This window comes from Carassius gibelio, chromosome A19 (genome assembly GCF_023724105.1).
Source record: "Carassius gibelio isolate Cgi1373 ecotype wild population from Czech Republic chromosome A19, carGib1.2-hapl.c, whole genome shotgun sequence".
NCBI lineage: Eukaryota > Metazoa > Chordata > Actinopteri > Cypriniformes > Cyprinidae > Carassius > Carassius gibelio.
In genome coordinates, this window is record NC_068389.1 from 7,378,591 (window position 1) to 7,396,530 (window position 17,940).

Genomic DNA, 17,940 nt, shown 5'->3' on the forward strand with positions numbered 1-17,940 from the left:
AAAAAGGGCACCACAGATCACACCCCTGTGGTCCACTATAACCTGCACGTTTATGGCCGCGTCTCCCTTTCGCGATGAGTAGCCTACGCCTGATCAATCACTGATGGATTGGAGATAGGAATGAGTGTGCCATCCACCAGGATCTAATCCCCAGCATGGAGCAGAAGGGCGTTGGTGATAGTGTGACCGCACCTCTACACCGAGGTCTTGATTAGGCCGTAGCCCTCTCGACCTCGATGAATCTCTCTGTAGCAAAAAAATAAAAATAATAATAAAAAATAATAATAATAAAAAATAAATAGAAATGTAGCGCTGGCCTTCAGGGTTTAAAGGGGTGGTAAAACACGGTTTTTCGAAGGCTTGATTGTGTTTGTGGGGTGCACTGTAACATATGTTCATGCTTCGTTTTTTAAAAAAATGCATTATTTTTCATATATTTTACCTTTACTCTACACTGCTCTGTCCCTCCTTGTAAAACGGTCTGATGGTTTCCGGGTTCTATGAAGCCAGTCCCACAAAAATAGCAATGGGCTCAGATTGGTTAGCTGCCCCAGTGTGTTGTGATTCGCTAACCGACTAGCGAATCACAACACACTGGGTGTGTTTTTCGGTAACGTCATGCCCATTACCTTTACCAGTAGTCTGTGCTTTGGGGGTATTAGAAACAATGGCGTCAATAAAACCATACCAATTTGAGCCCGAATCGGACCCAGAAAATTTTGATGAAGATGATCGAGCATTTCCTGTTCAAGAACGGCTGTTAAATGACGTTTCAGAATGTTATGTTTATTATTGTTGTGATCTAATACTTTTTTAGATACGCTGTTATTTAATTGTACTAATTATAATAGTTGATGTTGAATTTATAACAATAATAAGTGTTTGTCTATTAACAAAAGTATTCAAGAACCTTTTTTATTTTAAAAATATATATATTTTATTAGGTGTACATGTAATAACTGTGCAAAAATGCCAACTGAAGAGGAAAACATCTGCTGCAAAGAAATACAGAAGGTAGTGTAATAAGCTAGTACCAAAATTATGCATAACGTGTTAATAGTTCTGTATAACCCTTTTTTCATATTTAAAAGATGAACATAGGTTAATTGTACAGTATGTTCTCATTGTCTTACATTACTGTTTAGGTTGTAAAACGAATGATGGAGGTTCCAGACCCTCCTAAATATATGGTTGAGCATCCAGGTTTTGAACCAAACTGCTTAAATCCGTATACTTTGCAAAATATCAATAATATTTAGAGCCGACTATGGACCAGTGAGACGCAGAAATGAAGAGGAGTAAGTATTTATTAAATTTAATGAAATTATGTTGTGTAAAATAATATAAATAAAAAACAAATATATATTTACACAAGACATGTTATTCAAAGACAAAAATTAAATCAAAATATCAATTTTTATCAAACATATTTTCACATCACATATACATGTTTCCAATATACCACTGGTTTTATACTCAATATTGAGGTTTTCTGTTCCTGCCATAGGCGCTTCCGTTATCTGGCCTTTCGCAGTTTTGTCAGCTGGTGCTGGGGCTACCTAGGACGTAGTGTGAGAGTTGTCATCCCCTCATGTGTTGTTAACCGGATCCGCCTACAGTTTCCTGATCCAGCGGGACAGTATGTTGGGTTCCGGCCACCCCTCGACTGAATCGTGACACATGCTGGGCAATCACCTCTTCTTTGGAAGGTTTTTCATACTGTGATGACAGAGGAGGTGGAATGGGGATTGCATGCAGCTCTTCCGCATATGGCTTGGGGTCCACAAAGACTTTATGTAACAGAAGGCTCATAAGGTCATCGACATAGTCTGTAAAAAACAGAATACTGAGTCCCTCTATGGGTTTATATAATTACTGATAAATAATCTACCTTTGTTTTATAATTAACATTTGTGTAATATTTATAAATATTTTTTGTAAGCTTATATTTATTTCATTATAGCTTTTGTTATATTATTGTTAATAAAACATTTTACAACTTACTGTATGTTGGTTCTATTTTCACTGGCTTTGCTGTGCATTCCCCTTTTTTGGACTTTGGAAAAACGAACTTATACACAGCCTGTCCTTCAGTTGTTGTTGCCTGCTCACGGTTAGCATTTTCATTATAGTGCATTGCTGCAAGATACAGCCTGTAATCAGTGGACAATCCATAACATATGAAAAGATTAGTAAACTGTGTTGTGACAAATAAACAAACAATTCAGAATAAGAGACAAATGTTCAATCAATGATTATAATGGTTTCTTTCTTGCAAGAAAGGCTCACAGTCGCACAGTCAGTCAAGAGAATGTGAGAGTGCTCGCCAAGATGGGAGGCTCTCGATCTCTTTATATCTCTGCTACTCATAACATAGATAACATAGGGCCACAGGCAAGGCTCCTAACCTATTTTACCTGTTTCTTCCTTATTAGGAAAGAACATTATTTATTATAGGGAAAGATTATTAATATTAATAAAATAATGAATAAAAAAAACATTTCCATAAAAATTGTTAGAAACAATGTTTATAAATATTTCTGAACATGTCAAAGATTATTACCTGCACAACATTCCTATGAAAGGGAAAATCACGTTCTTTGGGGCAAAACGCAAAATCAGACTGTGGAAAGCCTCCAGCGATGACGTCTGAAAGTTGTGGCTGAGCTTTTCTATATCCTTGAGAACTCTCTTGTTGTATAATAGCTTTTCCACTTTATGGAGCGCTATTGATCCTGTAGCCAAACAGATCAAATATGAAGAAAATCTCAAAATTTTACTATTTTACTGTCATTCTATTGTCATTTGTCTCTCTATACAGTCATACCTGGTTGGAACCATTTTTTTGGATCCCTGGAAACTTTGTCTGGGTGTTCACACTTGGGGAAGAGGTGGTTCTCATGAACATGTACATTTTGTATGTGGTTCTGCAGTGAATTCCACTTCGCCACCTTTTCTGGCCCAGACTCAGAGGAAATCGCACTCCAGTAAACATGGTTTTTGATGCTGTGCAACCATTTTTTCAGCACCTCACAGTCCTTCATTTTTGAAAGTTTGTCAAGTTTCTTAGATAAACCTGTACAAAGTAAAAGCTTGGTTGTACAATCATTATTTAAAGAAAATCTAATTACCCCAAAAATATAAATGTACAAGTTAGGTTTAACAATTAACTGAATAAGTATCAATTAATAATACAAAGATAAATAATTACCTTTCTCAAAGTGCCACACGTCATAGAACTGAGTGATATTGCGGTCCCTCAGGTACTTCTGAATCTGCGGATGGCGATCGGTGACGATGTAGTCAACAGCTAAACCATGAGACTCCAGCTTATCGAGACAATGCTTCAATCCCTCCTTTTCCATATGATAACTTCCACCAACCTCATTGCTCTGTTGTTGGGTACACAACATTTCAAATGTATAAACAGAGTAGAGTATAAACAATAACAGATAAAAGAAAATTTAACTTTTTTTTAAATGCTTAATTACTAACCTGAACTAGTTGAAGATCCAGAATTTTGTTGGTTTCCATGTGCATAATGGTGTAGCTGCCAAATTTTGCTGAGTGTCCTATTGTAAACATCATAATCAGATATAGAACATTACTGAGAACATCAGTATCATAATATTTTAGGAGAACTCAAAGACTATAAAATAAACGGTGTGATTTTTTCAAATATACTCTAAACGTACCTGGCGTGTCAGCACGCATATCTCCAGCCACAGCAACATTTCCTCCCTCTTGCAGCTGTCTTATAAGATTCAGTTGATCTTGGTTCCACTTGTGTATTATGGTAGGCTCAATGAAATTCCTGGCATGAATCCTAAAAGTTACGAAATGCATCATCTGGAGCTTCATGGCTTTGAAAATCTATTAACATAGAAATCATACAGTACATACATACTGAAACAACACAGTATTTTTTAGTGAAATTTATTGTAAATTGTAATACCTTCTCTAGTTGTTTAAAAGATCCACCGGTAAAATACGTTGCAGCAGACAATAGCAGGTTTCCAAGTGGGGTACTCCCAACAATGGGCTGGCTCTGCCACTGTCTGTAGTAGTTACACTTTTCACAAAGCTGGGTGAATGCAACAAAAGTCCCCCTTCGTCTGCTCTGGACAACACACTTTGTCTTACAAATTGGACAGGACACAAACAGCTCTCGAAGACAGCTTTCAAAAACAATGTATTTGTTATCGCTGTGGTCGGGCTGTGGATCTATCCTAAGGCAATATAAAAAGAATAAATATTAGGAAGTTGCTTTCATGTTTTATATATATTTTTAAACACAAATGTATTAGTAAAAAAGTGCGTAAATATGTATTTATATCTTACGCCAATTCTGATTCTTCAGTGACAACAGAATCTGGGTTATATGTGGAATCAGTGGGTTCGACATTTAATTCTGATTCTTCTTCCTCATCTAACACCAGACGAGGTCTCTTACTGGGCCTGAAGACTGAGCCCCTTACTGGTGTTGAAGACAGCTGCACATCAGGAAACATGTCAGTTGTTTGGGTGCCCACATCATGACCATAATATGTTGCCTGAATGCCTACAAGTACAAAAAATAAAAATAAAAATACAATTACTCATAACCATCGGTCATGCTATTACAATTTTTTTTTACAGTGATAAACATAAGCCACTTACTAATACACATACGTTTCAGTAGCCGGTATGACAATTATAATAAAAAAAAGACAATATGTACTAGAACTGCATATGATAAAGTAACACAAACACATTTAATGTCTGTATTTCATACCTTTGCTCCTTAAGTGGAAACTGCTCAATGTACCCATTGAAAGTTGTGTGCCCACTGATCGCATCTTCGGCTTTATCTCTGTGGCTACAGTTTCGGTCTCTATAGGGTCTGACTGACAACCAACTTCATGAAGTGTAGATGTAGTGGGGAGCTCTTGGGAACTCGCAACCTGCTGAGATGTTGTCTGTAAGAAATAATGACAATATGTAATCAATGATCAAATTACAGCTTAAAACATACATTTGACATGTAAAAATAGTAAGAAAAAATTACTGGATAATAATCATTGGACCACAAAAAATAAGCTTCATAAGCAAGATTTTCATATAATTGTTCTGACAAATTGTATTAGTCCTCAAAGGGATTTTATTGATTAAAGAGTGAAGATCTATAGTAATCGGTACTGAATGGAATCGTTACTTTTGTATTTTTAGAACGCTTATAACCAAATATCTGTCGCTATAACTATTAACCAAAAACATTGGCTTTACTATAGTAGCCAAATCAAACACAGAACCATGTTTAGCATGCCTGCAGATAAACAAACATGTAGATAAACAATACATAAACGCTCTAATCAAAGAATAATATACACTAATTCCAAGTTCGTTGTTGAGATTAAGAAAAAAAGTTCGTAACGTTAGGGTGTTTGTCGCATTAAGTATGAATAAGCATTTAACTAACTGGTTTGCAGAGCCAAACAGCGCTGTTATTCGTTCACTTCCTCGATACAACGCACAATTAGCAATACAGCCAATAGCAATACAAACCAATACAGTAAAACACATCGACGAAAAATAAGTCATACTTACAGCTTGTGGCCCGTAAACAGCTTCTGTTTTTAAAGTTGGAACTGCTCCATCTTTCAGGACAAGCCGTTGGGCGAATCCTGCATTGAACTCGCGAAGATTGTGGAAGCTTTCCTCCGTAAAATGTGCAGCACAGAGAGCGAGATTTGGGTAATAATTTTGAGGGACCGAGTTAAAAATAAATTTTAACCATTGATCCCTAACTTCCCCGTCCCTAGGAAGGCTGAACAAAGTGGACCTGCAATCCGGATGAAAATAACAGCGTTTCGTCGGCATCGCGGCAAAAATACTCCAGCATACAACAACTCTTCTCAATCTCCACAGCAATATAAAATGGCCTCGCCCCCCACCTAATCTATTATTCTCGGAGGAGGGGTTTATGTAAATATTGGGCTTAGTGACGTCAGCAACCCTGAAGGAATGTCGTGTAGTCCCTACCGGCCGTTTGCTGTAGTCCTTAGAAATGGATTTCTTTAAAAGCAAATATCTCCCTTTGCTTAAAACTTTGAACGTTGTAACTTTGCAGATGTTGTTTATGCTCAAACAGGAAAATTACACACTAGCTAAAGTTAGAAAAGTGAAATCGTGTTTTATCACCCCTTTAAAGCAAAATTCTGCTGCATTAGGCTGGCAAGCTCAGGTCTGAGAAGGTCCAGCAGCTCCATAATGAGCTGTCTTGGGATGCGAATTTTTTTTTAATATATAGCCACGTCAGGCAAAATGTCAAAAGGGATTAAGTTTTGCTGAATAAAAAAATTGACATGGACTAAACGGTTCCGCGTCCGACTCCGTCTTTGATTCAATAAAAGGACACGTTGGATCGCCGCCATAGTTGGTTGCTTACTGGAAACCACCATGCTTACCCATTTATAGATCTTAGCCATCTAGAGCCAAATTGTTTGCCAGATTTTAATTATCAAAAAATTGATTGCCAATTCGCTTTAATTACATTAGGCTTATAACCACCATAGTAGTTCTAATACCACATAAAGTTAACTTCATAAATAGGCCTGTATCCATTGCGAACATAATTTATTATGAGTCTTAAAAAATAACATAAAATCATTGTTGAGCCACAACATTGTCAACATACCATAATTTGAATTGTACTGCGCTGTGCTGATTTCTAAAGACTGCTGTACAGTAGAGTCTTGAGCTCAAATAACGCTAAGAGAGAGCGAACGAATGGTCCAGACCAACCTTACGAAATTATGACTTACAGAAGATATACTTAGTGTACGAACGTGTCGGGAATCGTGCCATAAGGTTAAGAGAGAGGTTAAGGAATAGGTTAAGAACTACTTAGCGGTAAGAATGTTTTGGGGAACCGGGCCCAGAATGTTATGTCAAGAGATGGAATGAAAGGAAAAATAATGATTTTCCGAATTTCTCTTTCATATTGAAAACTTGAAGCTGTATTTTTAAAAACTGGAAATTTGCAGTCCAACAATTCAGAACAAAAAGTCTGCTGTTTGAAAATATATATATATATATATATATATATATATATATATATATATATATATATATATATATATATATATATATTGTACATTGTATATAATAAATTGTGTTAAATTTCAAATGTTAAATATTCAAGTTAAAATAATTAAATTCTAAAATATGTTAAATGTCACATAAAATTCAGTTTTGTTAAATGACACTTCAAATTCAAATTTGTCATATTATAAGCTCCATGAAGCAAAAAGAGGAAAACACTAACACAAACTTGGAAATACATGGCTTTGTCTGCATTTCTGAAAAACTGCAAAAAAATGTATACATACATTTCACTGCAGGTGAAATGAACACCTGCAAGCTGCAGTAAAACACTGATTATTCAATTAAAATCTACCCCTGTAATTATAATTTGTGTGAATACATTTTGTCAGTGTTCTTCTTTCAGGATAAGTGCAGTGAAATGAGTAAGTAAAACACCAACAACTTTCGTTCACACAAATTCTGATTACAAAACTTTAACTTTTAAGCATCAGTCAATTCATTTTTGAACTGCCATGATACGTAAAAAAAAAAAAAAAACCTTATAAAACATTGTCACAGTAATGTTTAACTGTTTTGGAGAAAATTAAACACAAGCTATTTAAAGGTAGAACATGTCAAAATAGCATATAGTTGTCACAGTGTCTGGGTTGTGTTCCCTGGGGTTCCACTAGATGTCCTCCTTTCCCACGGTGTCTGTCACTTTATTAACTGTCTGTTCCCTTTTGGTCACCTTCCTCCTTGTTTGGGTTAATTGATTATTCCCCACCTGTCTCCAGTTCCCTCATTACCTTCTGTGTATTTATACCCGGTCTGTCTGAGTATGTGTCACGGAGTCCTTGTCTTATGTGCAGGGCCGTGCACAGACCTTTTGAGGGGCATGTGCTGAAACTGAAAAAGGGCACCCCCCCCCCCTTTTATATCAAGATTATTTAGTAAGCCTGCATAAAAGGAAGAAATGGTCACATCTTCATGACAAATTCAATAACACAAAATAATAGTCTCAAAAGCTTTAGATTTATTCACGATTAATAACAACCATAATAATAATATTAGATAATTAGATAATATAGATAAACAGGGTTTTAAGGGCTTCTTTAAATCTAATACAACAGCAACCTTCTGTGACCCATGTATCTGGCAAAAATTTCATACTGTGGTGGACCAGGGATGTTGGTCTCTTAAAGGTCTCTTATTCACTATACTTTCCCTAAAATAAGCCAGCAATGAAAAAATAAAAACAAATAGTGTGAAAAGTACAGTTGCAGTGAAAAGCATTTCTGAAGGACCACGTGACACTGAAGAGTACTGAACTGGAGTAATGATGCTGAAAATTCAGCTTTGATCACAAAAATAAAATCACATTTTAAAATATATTCAAATAGAAAACAGTTATTTAAAATTGTAAAAATATTACACAATATTACTGATTTTGCTGTATTTTGGATCAAATAAATGAAGCCTTGGAATGAATCATGAATTACATTCTGCATGATAAAATATAAAGATTCAGTGATCTTCTGTAATTTTTTTTTTAGTTACTACTACATTACTGTAGTAAAACCATGTTTTACAACTTATTATAGAGATAGTATACAGAGAGTATATCATAACATGATTAGCCTAAATGTTAATAAATTAAGTCTATCAGCAATCATGAATCAAAGAAGAAATTTCTTAGAAATATATGTTAGGTGAAGAGGATCGCTCGTCGCTTTGTGTAAGTTCCAGTACGAAACAGCGGGGGGCGCACCTGTTATGATTTCCCGATGGTAAAAACAAATTATGTTGTTGTATTACTTATCAATATATAGTTTTTGACCAGCGAATGTGTGCAAATGTGATTTTTTTTTCTGTCCGTCATTAAAACGGCGACGGTGCCTGCCGCTGCCGGCATCACATTACATTTTCATCTACAGGTTACAAACTAGTTTTTTTAGGTATATAGACGGAGCGCTCGGTTTTTCCTGTGGTAAAATGCATTTGGCCAAATTAGCATTTTATAAAAGATGAAATGCAACTGTGTGCACAGGCTATTTAAGTGTTGGCTATGACTAGATGGCAAATGCTAGCCCTCTCTCTCAGGCGACGTCTCAGTCAGTGAGTCAGTCAGACATCAAATAAATAAAATATGAGCCTTTATAGACAGTGTTTAGTAGTACTTATTCAAACAACAAGATATTTATTTACCCTTCGCAAAACTGTTCAGCTCAGCTGTTGTCTACTGTGCGGCTGCTGTGGAACTTCAGTCGATTCAATGAATATAGAGGGGGCGGAGTTATCAGCTTACTGACAGCTTGAGGATCGAATAAGATTTACACAAGCTCGTTTTAAGAACTTTAATTTGGTAAAACAGACAGACAGGCGTAAAGGGTGACCAATAGCATTGATTAAAAAAAAAAAAAAAAAAAACACCACCAAAAAAAGGGCACTTCGGAGTGTAAGGGCAAAAAGGGCAAGTGCTCTGCACAGGTTGAGCCCTACCTGTGCACGTGCCTGCTTATGTGTTATGCTAATCCATAGTCTTGATCCTGCCTTGTGTTTTGTCTGTTCATGTTTATTGGATATTCTGGTTTTGACCCTGCCTGGACTGTTTACCCCTTTTGGATTACCCTTTAATAAATGTCATACCTGCAATTGGTTCTCTCTCCGTTGGTTTTCCTGTATCACCGATCGTGACACTTGTAGATGCATAGACTCCTTTCACAGACCAAAAATCTGTTCTGGATTATCAGTGAGTAAAACTGCATTGTTATGATGATTTTAAAGGGATATAGCCCCAAAAGTACTGTGATAATTTACTTAAACTTGTGCTGTTACAAAGCTACATTTCTTTCTTTCTTCTGCAGAACACACACATAAAATATATTGTCCAGTGAAAAAACATACCAGTTTTTCCTCAAAATATCTTCTTTTGTGTTCACTAGAGGAAAAAGTCATGCAGATTTAGGATGACATTACGGTGAGTAAATGACAACATAATTTTCATTTTCATAATCTCTCCAAGTATTCATAATTCAAAATCAGTTGAAAAACTTAAATCTTATGTTTAATTAATTTAAATGTATTTTAATCATCAATCAATAGAAGTATTTGATATTGACTTTAACAGGGCCTTGTGTGTAACATTTAGCATGTTACAATTTCCATTACAGTCTCTAGTCACTCAAATTGTAATATTATGCCTCTCATTTATATATTGCCATTAAATTGAATAGTGCACAGCCTTTAAACACTTTCAGAAAGTCTCTCCATAACAGGAAGCTTGTCAAGAAGAGTCTCAGAGATGAAGTTGTAAAAGGTGTGAATGCTGACACAAAACTCAGTCAGCAATCACTTTCATTTTAGTCTGCACACCTCTCGACCTTAGCACCGACAATGAGCAAGGAATGGACAGCACGCTTGAAAAATCAGCTGAAGAAGAGTCCTTTTTATTCAAATGCAATTATTGGCTTTTTAATGGTGGGACTTGAGAAGCTCGTGGAGATGGACTTTGCATGTCCTTGTAAACCTGTGATGAACCTGGTGTTTTCTATCGCGTATTTTTTAGTTCCTGCTCTGTTCTCCAGCGCACTCATGTTTTATATTCATAGCCCACAATGCAAAACACAGTGTCTGCTCTCCACTTTAACCTGCATCATTCCAGCTGGTGTTTGGGTCATGCTGCTGTTCTTTGATGGACAGTACTACGCCTGTGCCAAAACCTCCTGGGTAGGACTGACGGTTAAGACGGATATATCTGCTTCAACAACATGGTGTAAGCCTTTAAACGAATCTAACAACGTCACTGAAAAGCAAATGGAATTTTTTGGCTTTCGAAATACTTCTCAGGTGAGTGACTTAATGGGAAGTTTGATGTGGATGAAGATGAGATTCATCAAGTTAAAAGTACCAAAGATTTTGTCATATGCTTTAAATGATATAAAACACTTTTTCGCTTCAGTTTGTGGGACTGGGCTTCCTGCTTGTGATATCTGTTATCCTATTTATAATTGGATGTAAGAGGTGTTGCCATCAAACTGCAGGAACCAAACAACCTGAAGCTGAACAAGTGGAAATGGAGGATCCTGGTCAAAGGTCTGTTCCCCCTCCTGAAGGATCTGCATTAATGGAGGAGGAACGCAGTGTGTCTTCTGCACAGCTGTAAATACAGAAGCTTTGAACAGAGGTCTCGCAAAGCATCACTTAATGTTCACAAACCTCATGTTTAACATGGTACAAAAAAAGGGAAAATAACGTTTGTAGCACATTCTCATCCTGTTTCTCAGACATCTAGGTGTCACAGAAACCACATCCTGTAACTCAGTGCACTGTGTTAAGTAACATGCTGCCCACGTTTGCTGAAGGTTTTTTTTTTTTACGCTTTTGGCTTGGTATATTTACTTTGAAGTTTTTAAAATAAAAAATGAAAAATACACTTTGTAACTGATTACTCTCATTTGTTGCTATACTTTAAGGTGTGTGAGGTTATCGGGTGAAAATGAAGCAATAAGTGTATGTTAATCTACTGATTTTATCTGCAGACAGACATAAATGTGTCCTCAACAGGCAAGTAACAGAAAAAATATGTTTCATAACCACTTCACCAGCAATGTATGATACTGACAAAACTGCATTTTCTCTTACAATATGTCTTTAGTAAATCTCCAACGAGACTCTAAAAGGACTCCTGGGGCCTAAAATGAGGGAAACTTCAGGGTTTTCTGTTTCAGAATGGGAGGTTTGTCAAACCTGAGAAAGCAGGTCAAGACCGTTCCTGAAAGAGAAGTAACTTATACTCAGAGTCAGTTACCATGGCAACTTACTCTATGAACCCAACCAGGGGCAGGGGTCTGTACCATGATGGTGGCTGAACAAATTCAGAGTTACAGGATTAGTTTTGAGTTGACAAAACCAAACCTCTCCAATCTGGCTTTGTTGGTACCATGATGCTGTTCATCAACTTTCTTTGTCAACTCGGGCTTTGATCCTGAGTTTGTGGAGCGCGTGCACATGAATGTGTGACATCACTGGCGAACAGCCAATCACGAGCCTCGCAACACAAAGCAAGTTTGATTTACTTCTCGCGAGAGACACAGCGAGATTCAAAACTAAAGGTTAAAGGTTTTGCTGAAGGTTAAGAGTTTGAAGAATAAGTCAAATTTAAACGTCATATGAAAAATGAAGGAGGACAAATAAAAAATTATCTTGCTCTATCACAAGTGAAATTTGTTAACAGTTTATATATTTGAAAATATATAGTGATAGAGACTCGAACATGTAAGGTCAGAGTTCTTATTTTTTTAAATAGTGCAATCTTTGATACTACAGCTTATTTATATTACATGTGTATATCTGTATACATTTATATTTATTTAAAATAAATGATTTATAATAACTGTTAAACAAAAATGTATTGAGTGTAAAAGATAAATAATAATAATGTTAATCACAATAATTATTTAAATCATAAAATCACTCAGTAATTATCATTAAAGCCAGACTTCTATTTTTTTTTTTGAGCAAGATAAACTGGAGTGACTTTGTGTCAGACATGTTTCACTTCTCTCACATCTGTTTGGTCCAACTTCAGTTTGAGATCTCTAACCCAGAACATCTGATCTGGAGCAGGTTAGCCATGGAGTGTAAGTTACTATGTCAATGAATGCCACCAAAAGCCAATACACTTACGTGGTACCTAAAACCCAGGATTGGTGCAAACTAACCTGAAACCAATCTAGCTTCAAGGTACAGGCCCCAGTTTTTCTAACACCATTGGCAGATAATTTGCAAAATAAGAAAAAATACACTTAAAAGACAAACCTTGTCATTTTTCTTATGTAAAAAATGCATCTTGATTAAAAAATCTTGACAAAAACGGCATGTCCTGTTATACTTAATCATGTAGATGATGAGGCTACATTAATTCGTAATTCAACTCCAGCGTTGGAGTTGGTAGTTCATGCCATGGCGAAGAGCAAGAGCAGCGCAGCGTGCAGCATTTACGCAACATATTGGCCACCATATTGATGGCCTCCTTTACTGCTACTCGGACTACTGCGCAGTGTTTAGAAGTACTCCCTCACAGCCATGTGTCTTAATTTGATTAGCGGGAAATTTCCCGGTTTACTAATCTAAAATATGGGAAAATTTCAACATTCATCTTTCTGTTGTTATTCCTAAAATTCGTAATGTTACTGCAAAACTGCTGCATTAACTAAGCAAGTTGTGAAGCTAGTTCTGATGTGACTTTGCTTACAGATTGGTATGAAATCGTGCTCTCACAACAACCACACTATCTTAAAAAGACCAACATCACGCTAAGGTTGCTTTCAAGTAAGCAAAACGATGCTTTGAAAACATGTTTCGCTGGAAGGGCAAGGGGTAGCAACAGGACAACAGTACAAAGACTGACAGGTCCGATCGAAGGGCTAACGGGATATTTTACAGGAAAATACTAAAACAGGAAGACAGCGGGAAAAGAGCTCAAATACATGAGAACCCCGGAAAAAATAACTGGAGGGTTGACAGCTACTAACTACACTTTTGAAACACATAGTTAAAAGTACATGTGTGAATGGTTGTTAGCTCTAACGGTTACTAAACTAGCAGCTAGGTTTAGCGCAGCTTGGACTCGAGTCCGGACTCGAGACATTTTTCTGTCGTCTCAGACTTGTCTCGGACTCGTTGCATTTGCACTCGGACTTGTCTCGGACTTGGCCATTGGACTCACCAAGTCTTCTAGTTGGTCTCGACCGAGTCCAGCAAAAAACAAAACCACATTTGCATGATGTTGCGACTGAAAACGTGTAGAAAACGCTAGGCGCGCCCATAGACAGTAAAAGAAATGGACACAGCGACCCCATTGGAACTCAATTGAGACAAGTGAAGCCCATTTTTAGCGTTTTTTAGCACTTCCGTTTCTGACGCGCATACTCAAACGAAGCTTGACGACGTCAGCAACCTGTCTGACAGATGTACATCTTCTATTAGCTGTGCGTGCAAACTGCCATCGCTAATCTTGCAGAGACGGTGAGCTTGAGCGGGGAGTTCTTTGGCGTGAGTGAGCAGGAGTAAGTATTCTGATTAATTATTTTGTATAGTATTTTAAAATGTAACGCCAGTACGCCATATAAAGTTAATTGCCTGCGAGCTTCTCCTCCTGTCCGTACGGTAATGCGACAGAGAGTCGAGTGGTTATGGCGCAATCGTTAGCCTATTTTTTTTATCTTTAGAAATAAATGATGGACAAATGGAGTCTTTAAACGCCTCAGATGTAAAGTTGTTCGCTGTCAAAATGACGCCAAAATGAATGGGAGTCAATGGGAATGCTAACGCAAGTGAATCAGTGGCGTCTACTGTTGCTGGGCAACCATGACCCGCTCTCCTTGAAGAAGCATAAGTTTCAGCAAAGAATAAATAGATTTCCAGTGTAACACTAATGAGCTGATGGTATTTCAGCCATCTGTTCCATATTAATGAATCCTGACTAACACATTCTGCACTCAAAGACCAGAACGTGAGTAAACAAGGACCTTCGGTGTTTACATAATTCACCATTTTAGGCACCCTGAAGTCAGCCATATCTTGCCTTGAGTGACAGTTATTACACCTATTAAGAAATTCCAGAGTCACGTGGGCGAGCCTCAAAGGGGACGTGAAGCCCCCCCCCACACACAGACACACAAACACACACACACAAACAAACCTTTCTGAAGGTTCTGTATCTTCGTCATTTTATTAATATATATTTTGAATGTTTGTGTATTGCATAAAATGGTTAATCCTATAAATTGGAAAATGTGTCTCCTCGTTTTAAGGTTCTCATGTCTCTGTAACCCCACTCCTGACCAGGTCGTAAAACTTTATGACCCCACTGGGCAACAGGACAGGAAAGAAGCCAAGTCACTGGCATCTTTTTCTCAATGTATCCTAAACTATTACTTTTTCAATGTGGTCGAGTATTGGTCGAGTGGTCAAGTATTGCTTTTTGGTGCATTAGAGATTACCCATATAAATTGGAGAATCTGCAGTTTTAATCGTGTGCTGATCAAACGTTAAATGTGTGTAATTCTGCATTTGAATGTAACTTTGTGTTTCTATCAGTTATATATGTACTGTTTGGTGTTTTTGGAATTGTCATGTTGTGACCCAACTATTCCCCTGTGTAAAATGTGTGTAAAATCTATTAATCTTGAATTCCGATCTTGCTAGAATATCACTGATGAAATCTGACAAGCCCTTAATCATTAGAGTGGGTGTTTCCACAGAGACAAAGGAACTTTTCCCCGCTTCAGATCGCGGACGCTCATTGGTTGTTCATGCGAACAGAGGCGTGAACCATCCCAAGCCATAAGAGCCGACCGAACAAGGTCCGCCCCCTCTTCTGCCTTCTTCCTTCACACACGCTGCTAACCGGCTGCGACCCTCGTCGCTCCCGCGAGTCCCTCGGCGTGGCCTTGGGCTGCACTCATATCGCCGTCCCCCTCAGCACAGGAGCTGAAAGGAGTCATTCTCATGGCTCCTTCAGAAGCTTTCATTTTCGTTGTTTTGTTTTCTTTCCTTTACTAAGTTTATTCAACTATTCGCCTCTCCACACAAGGAAGATGAATCTTTCGAACCTTTCAAATACCGCGCGATTCCGCAGCTGCCCCGGGCCGGAAGACAAAGGACCATGCTGCTCCAGCGCAGCTCACACGCGCGTCACACGGTCTCCGGCACACGCACGCTGTTTTCAAAAGGACCAGCGCACCAAGCATCACAAAAATACCACGCTCACGCACGCTGGGCCATGCAAGTATCTTTCTCTATGGAGATTTAAATGCTGCTTAAAGTGTGTCTATGATTTGAGTCGTTGTTGGCTTCCAAAAAGTTACTATGTTTTTCTTACCTGAGCTCATTCTGTGATCTCTTTCTCTTTCTCTCTCTCTCTCTCTCTCTCTCTCTCTCCCTATCTCCCTCATTTGGATTCCGTTATGTCTTGTACAAAGTTTACTGTCTGTATTGTCGTATGCATATTTACTCCGTGTGATTTGTAGCTTGATGTATTATTAGTCAATTATTAAAAACCCATATATTCATGATTGCCTTGGCCTCCACCCCAATCACATTACGAGTCACTGAGATGTCTGATCTTTAGCTACAAGCTTTATTTTGAGAAACTAAATTTATCATAATGATAGGATAATGTTTTCATGGCCAGAGAATATTTTTCCTTGAATTATAAGTAGTGATAACTATATTGAAATTTGATAATCTGACGGCCGTTTGCTGGACAAACCACTGTTTGATTTGCAGTAATTTACAGTAAGAGATATCACTATAATTGATATGAAGAATGGAATATTGACATATTAATGAGTAAATTACAGTGCCCTGTAATGATTTATTGATGAATGCAAATTGAGCTATTTTTCATAATCAATAAAATTTAGTGTAACTGTCATATGAGATATATATTAATCATATTCCTGATTAATTATTTTTACTGCGACCTGAAAAGTTTAGATGTTTCTAATTTAATTTTCTACCTGTTAGATTGTGTTTAATTTACGTATACACTTAGATCGCCTCAAACGTCCCCTTTACAATAATGAAATACTAATTATTGTTGTACAGTATAGGGGTTGCAAGACTACTGATTTCTACTAGTTGATTTTTTAAATTAAAAATGCTTGAGTTACTCGACTGCTCGTGGTTCTTGTTATTGTAAATGAAAACACTAAATCTTTTTTTTTTTTTTACCAATAAACGCTTATTAATGTATAGCCTTATGCAACAATTAGCCTACATATGTAAATTTAAAAAACTTTATAATTATGACATTACATATTTAAATTTTCATGTAACAGCCAGTATTTGTATCTGTAGCAATCACACATTTTTTTCCTATCTGCATTCGGATACAGCGTCTTACAGTTACTTGATAAGACCGTTATGACTTTTTATATTTTTTTTTCGTAGTTATCACTGAACAAGTATGTCGTGTTAAACTAGAATAATTATTAATTACTAAAATAATATTTATCATGCAAGCAGAGAGATGTCATGACAAATGTTTAGTGATCATTTGAACATGACTGAATCCATTCAATGCCAGGGGGCAAGGAACTCTACCGGAAGTTGAAGTCGGGTGGGGGCTGCCATCTTTTAGCAGAACTTCACTTGCGTTAGCATTCCCATTGACTCCCATTCATTTTGGCGTAACTTTGACACCGAATAACTTTACATTTGAGGCGTTTAAAGAATCTGTTTGTCCATTATTTATTTCTAAAGATACACGACAATGTATAAAGGGCTCCATTTCCTTCTATGTTACATTAGGGCCCCGTATAGACAGTTTTTGTAAAAAATAGGCTAACGATTGCGTCATAACCACTCGGCTCTCTGTCGCATTACCGTACAGACAGGAGGAGAAGCTCGCAGGCAATTAACTTAATATGGCGTACTGGCCTTACATTTTAAAATACTATACAAAATAATTAATCAGAATACTTACTCCTGCTCACTCACGCCAAAGAACTCCCCGCTCAAGCTCGCCGTCTCTGCAAGATTAACGATGGCAGTTTGCACGCACAGCCACTTAGAAGATTTACATCTGTCAGACAGGTTGCTGACGTCGTCAAGCTTCGTTTGAGTCTTCGCGTCAGAAACGGAAGTGCTAAAAAACGCTAAAAATGGGCTTCACTTGTCTCAATTGAGTCCCAGGGGAAGTCGTGGCCTAATGGTTAGAGGGTTGGACTCCCAATCGAAGTGTTGTGAGTTCTAGTCTCGGGCCGGACGGAATTGTGGGTGGGGGGAGTGCATGAACAGCTCTCTCTCCACCTTCAATACCACGACTTAGGTGCCCTTGAGCAAGGCAACGAACCCCAACTGCTC

General features: G+C 37.5%; 2 protein-coding genes and 1 long non-coding RNA gene across 5 annotated transcripts; 2 read left to right on the forward strand and 1 right to left on the reverse strand.

Moving 5' to 3' along the window:
* The first annotated feature begins 332 nt into the window (after window positions 1–332).
* On the forward strand, window positions 333–2,003 carry LOC127934959 (uncharacterized). The gene is made up of 2 exons (XR_008147942.1): window positions 333–1,014; window positions 1,146–2,003. It is a non-coding gene; the product is annotated as an uncharacterized LOC127934959 (long non-coding RNA).
* On the reverse strand, window positions 1,290–6,193 carry LOC127934958 (uncharacterized). 3 transcript variants are annotated; one of them, XM_052532548.1, is made up of 11 exons: window positions 5,587–6,193; window positions 4,808–4,958; window positions 4,342–4,561; window positions 3,956–4,229; window positions 3,696–3,873; window positions 3,496–3,572; window positions 3,212–3,392; window positions 2,828–3,076; window positions 2,564–2,735; window positions 2,005–2,153; window positions 1,290–1,829 (listed from the first exon to the last, which is right to left on the reverse strand). In XM_052532548.1, exons 1-11 carry the CDS (start codon window positions 5,857–5,859, stop codon window positions 1,600–1,602), a joined length of 2,154 nt encoding a protein of 717 aa, XP_052388508.1. In that variant the 5' UTR covers window positions 5,860–6,193; the 3' UTR covers window positions 1,290–1,599. The 3 variants fall into 3 exon arrangements, 2 of the variants coding, with proteins under 2 accessions (XP_052388508.1, XP_052388507.1); XM_052532547.1 differs by having other exon boundaries at window positions 4,775–4,958; XR_008147941.1 differs by having other exon boundaries at window positions 1,733–1,829; window positions 2,005–2,139; window positions 4,775–4,958.
* Window positions 6,194–10,376: 4,183 nt separating this feature from the next.
* LOC127935599 (calcium homeostasis modulator protein 6) lies at window positions 10,377–11,493 on the forward strand. Its single transcript, XM_052533612.1, has 2 exons — window positions 10,377–10,914; window positions 11,027–11,493. Exons 1-2 carry the CDS (start codon window positions 10,462–10,464, stop codon window positions 11,228–11,230), a joined length of 657 nt encoding a protein of 218 aa, XP_052389572.1. The 5' UTR covers window positions 10,377–10,461; the 3' UTR covers window positions 11,231–11,493.
* The last annotated feature ends 6,447 nt before the right edge of the window (window positions 11,494–17,940 follow it).

Coding starts and splice junctions, on each gene's coding strand:
- LOC127934958 (XM_052532547.1), bottom strand. CDS start 5,859: ATGCCGACGAAACGCTGTTATTTTCATCCGGATTGCAGGTCCACTTTG. Junction 3,393..3,495: donor TGGATCTTCAACTAGTTCAG/GTTAGTAATTAA, acceptor ACCCAACAACAG/AGCAATGAGGTTGGTGGAAG. Junction 3,077..3,211: donor CGTGTGGCACTTTGAGAAAG/GTAATTATTTAT, acceptor TACTTTGTACAG/GTTTATCTAAGAAACTTGAC.
- LOC127935599 (XM_052533612.1), top strand. CDS start 10,462: ATGAGCAAGGAATGGACAGCACGCTTGAAAAATCAGCTGAAGAAGAGT. Junction 10,915..11,026: donor GCTTTCGAAATACTTCTCAG/GTGAGTGACTTA, acceptor TTTTCGCTTCAG/TTTGTGGGACTGGGCTTCCT.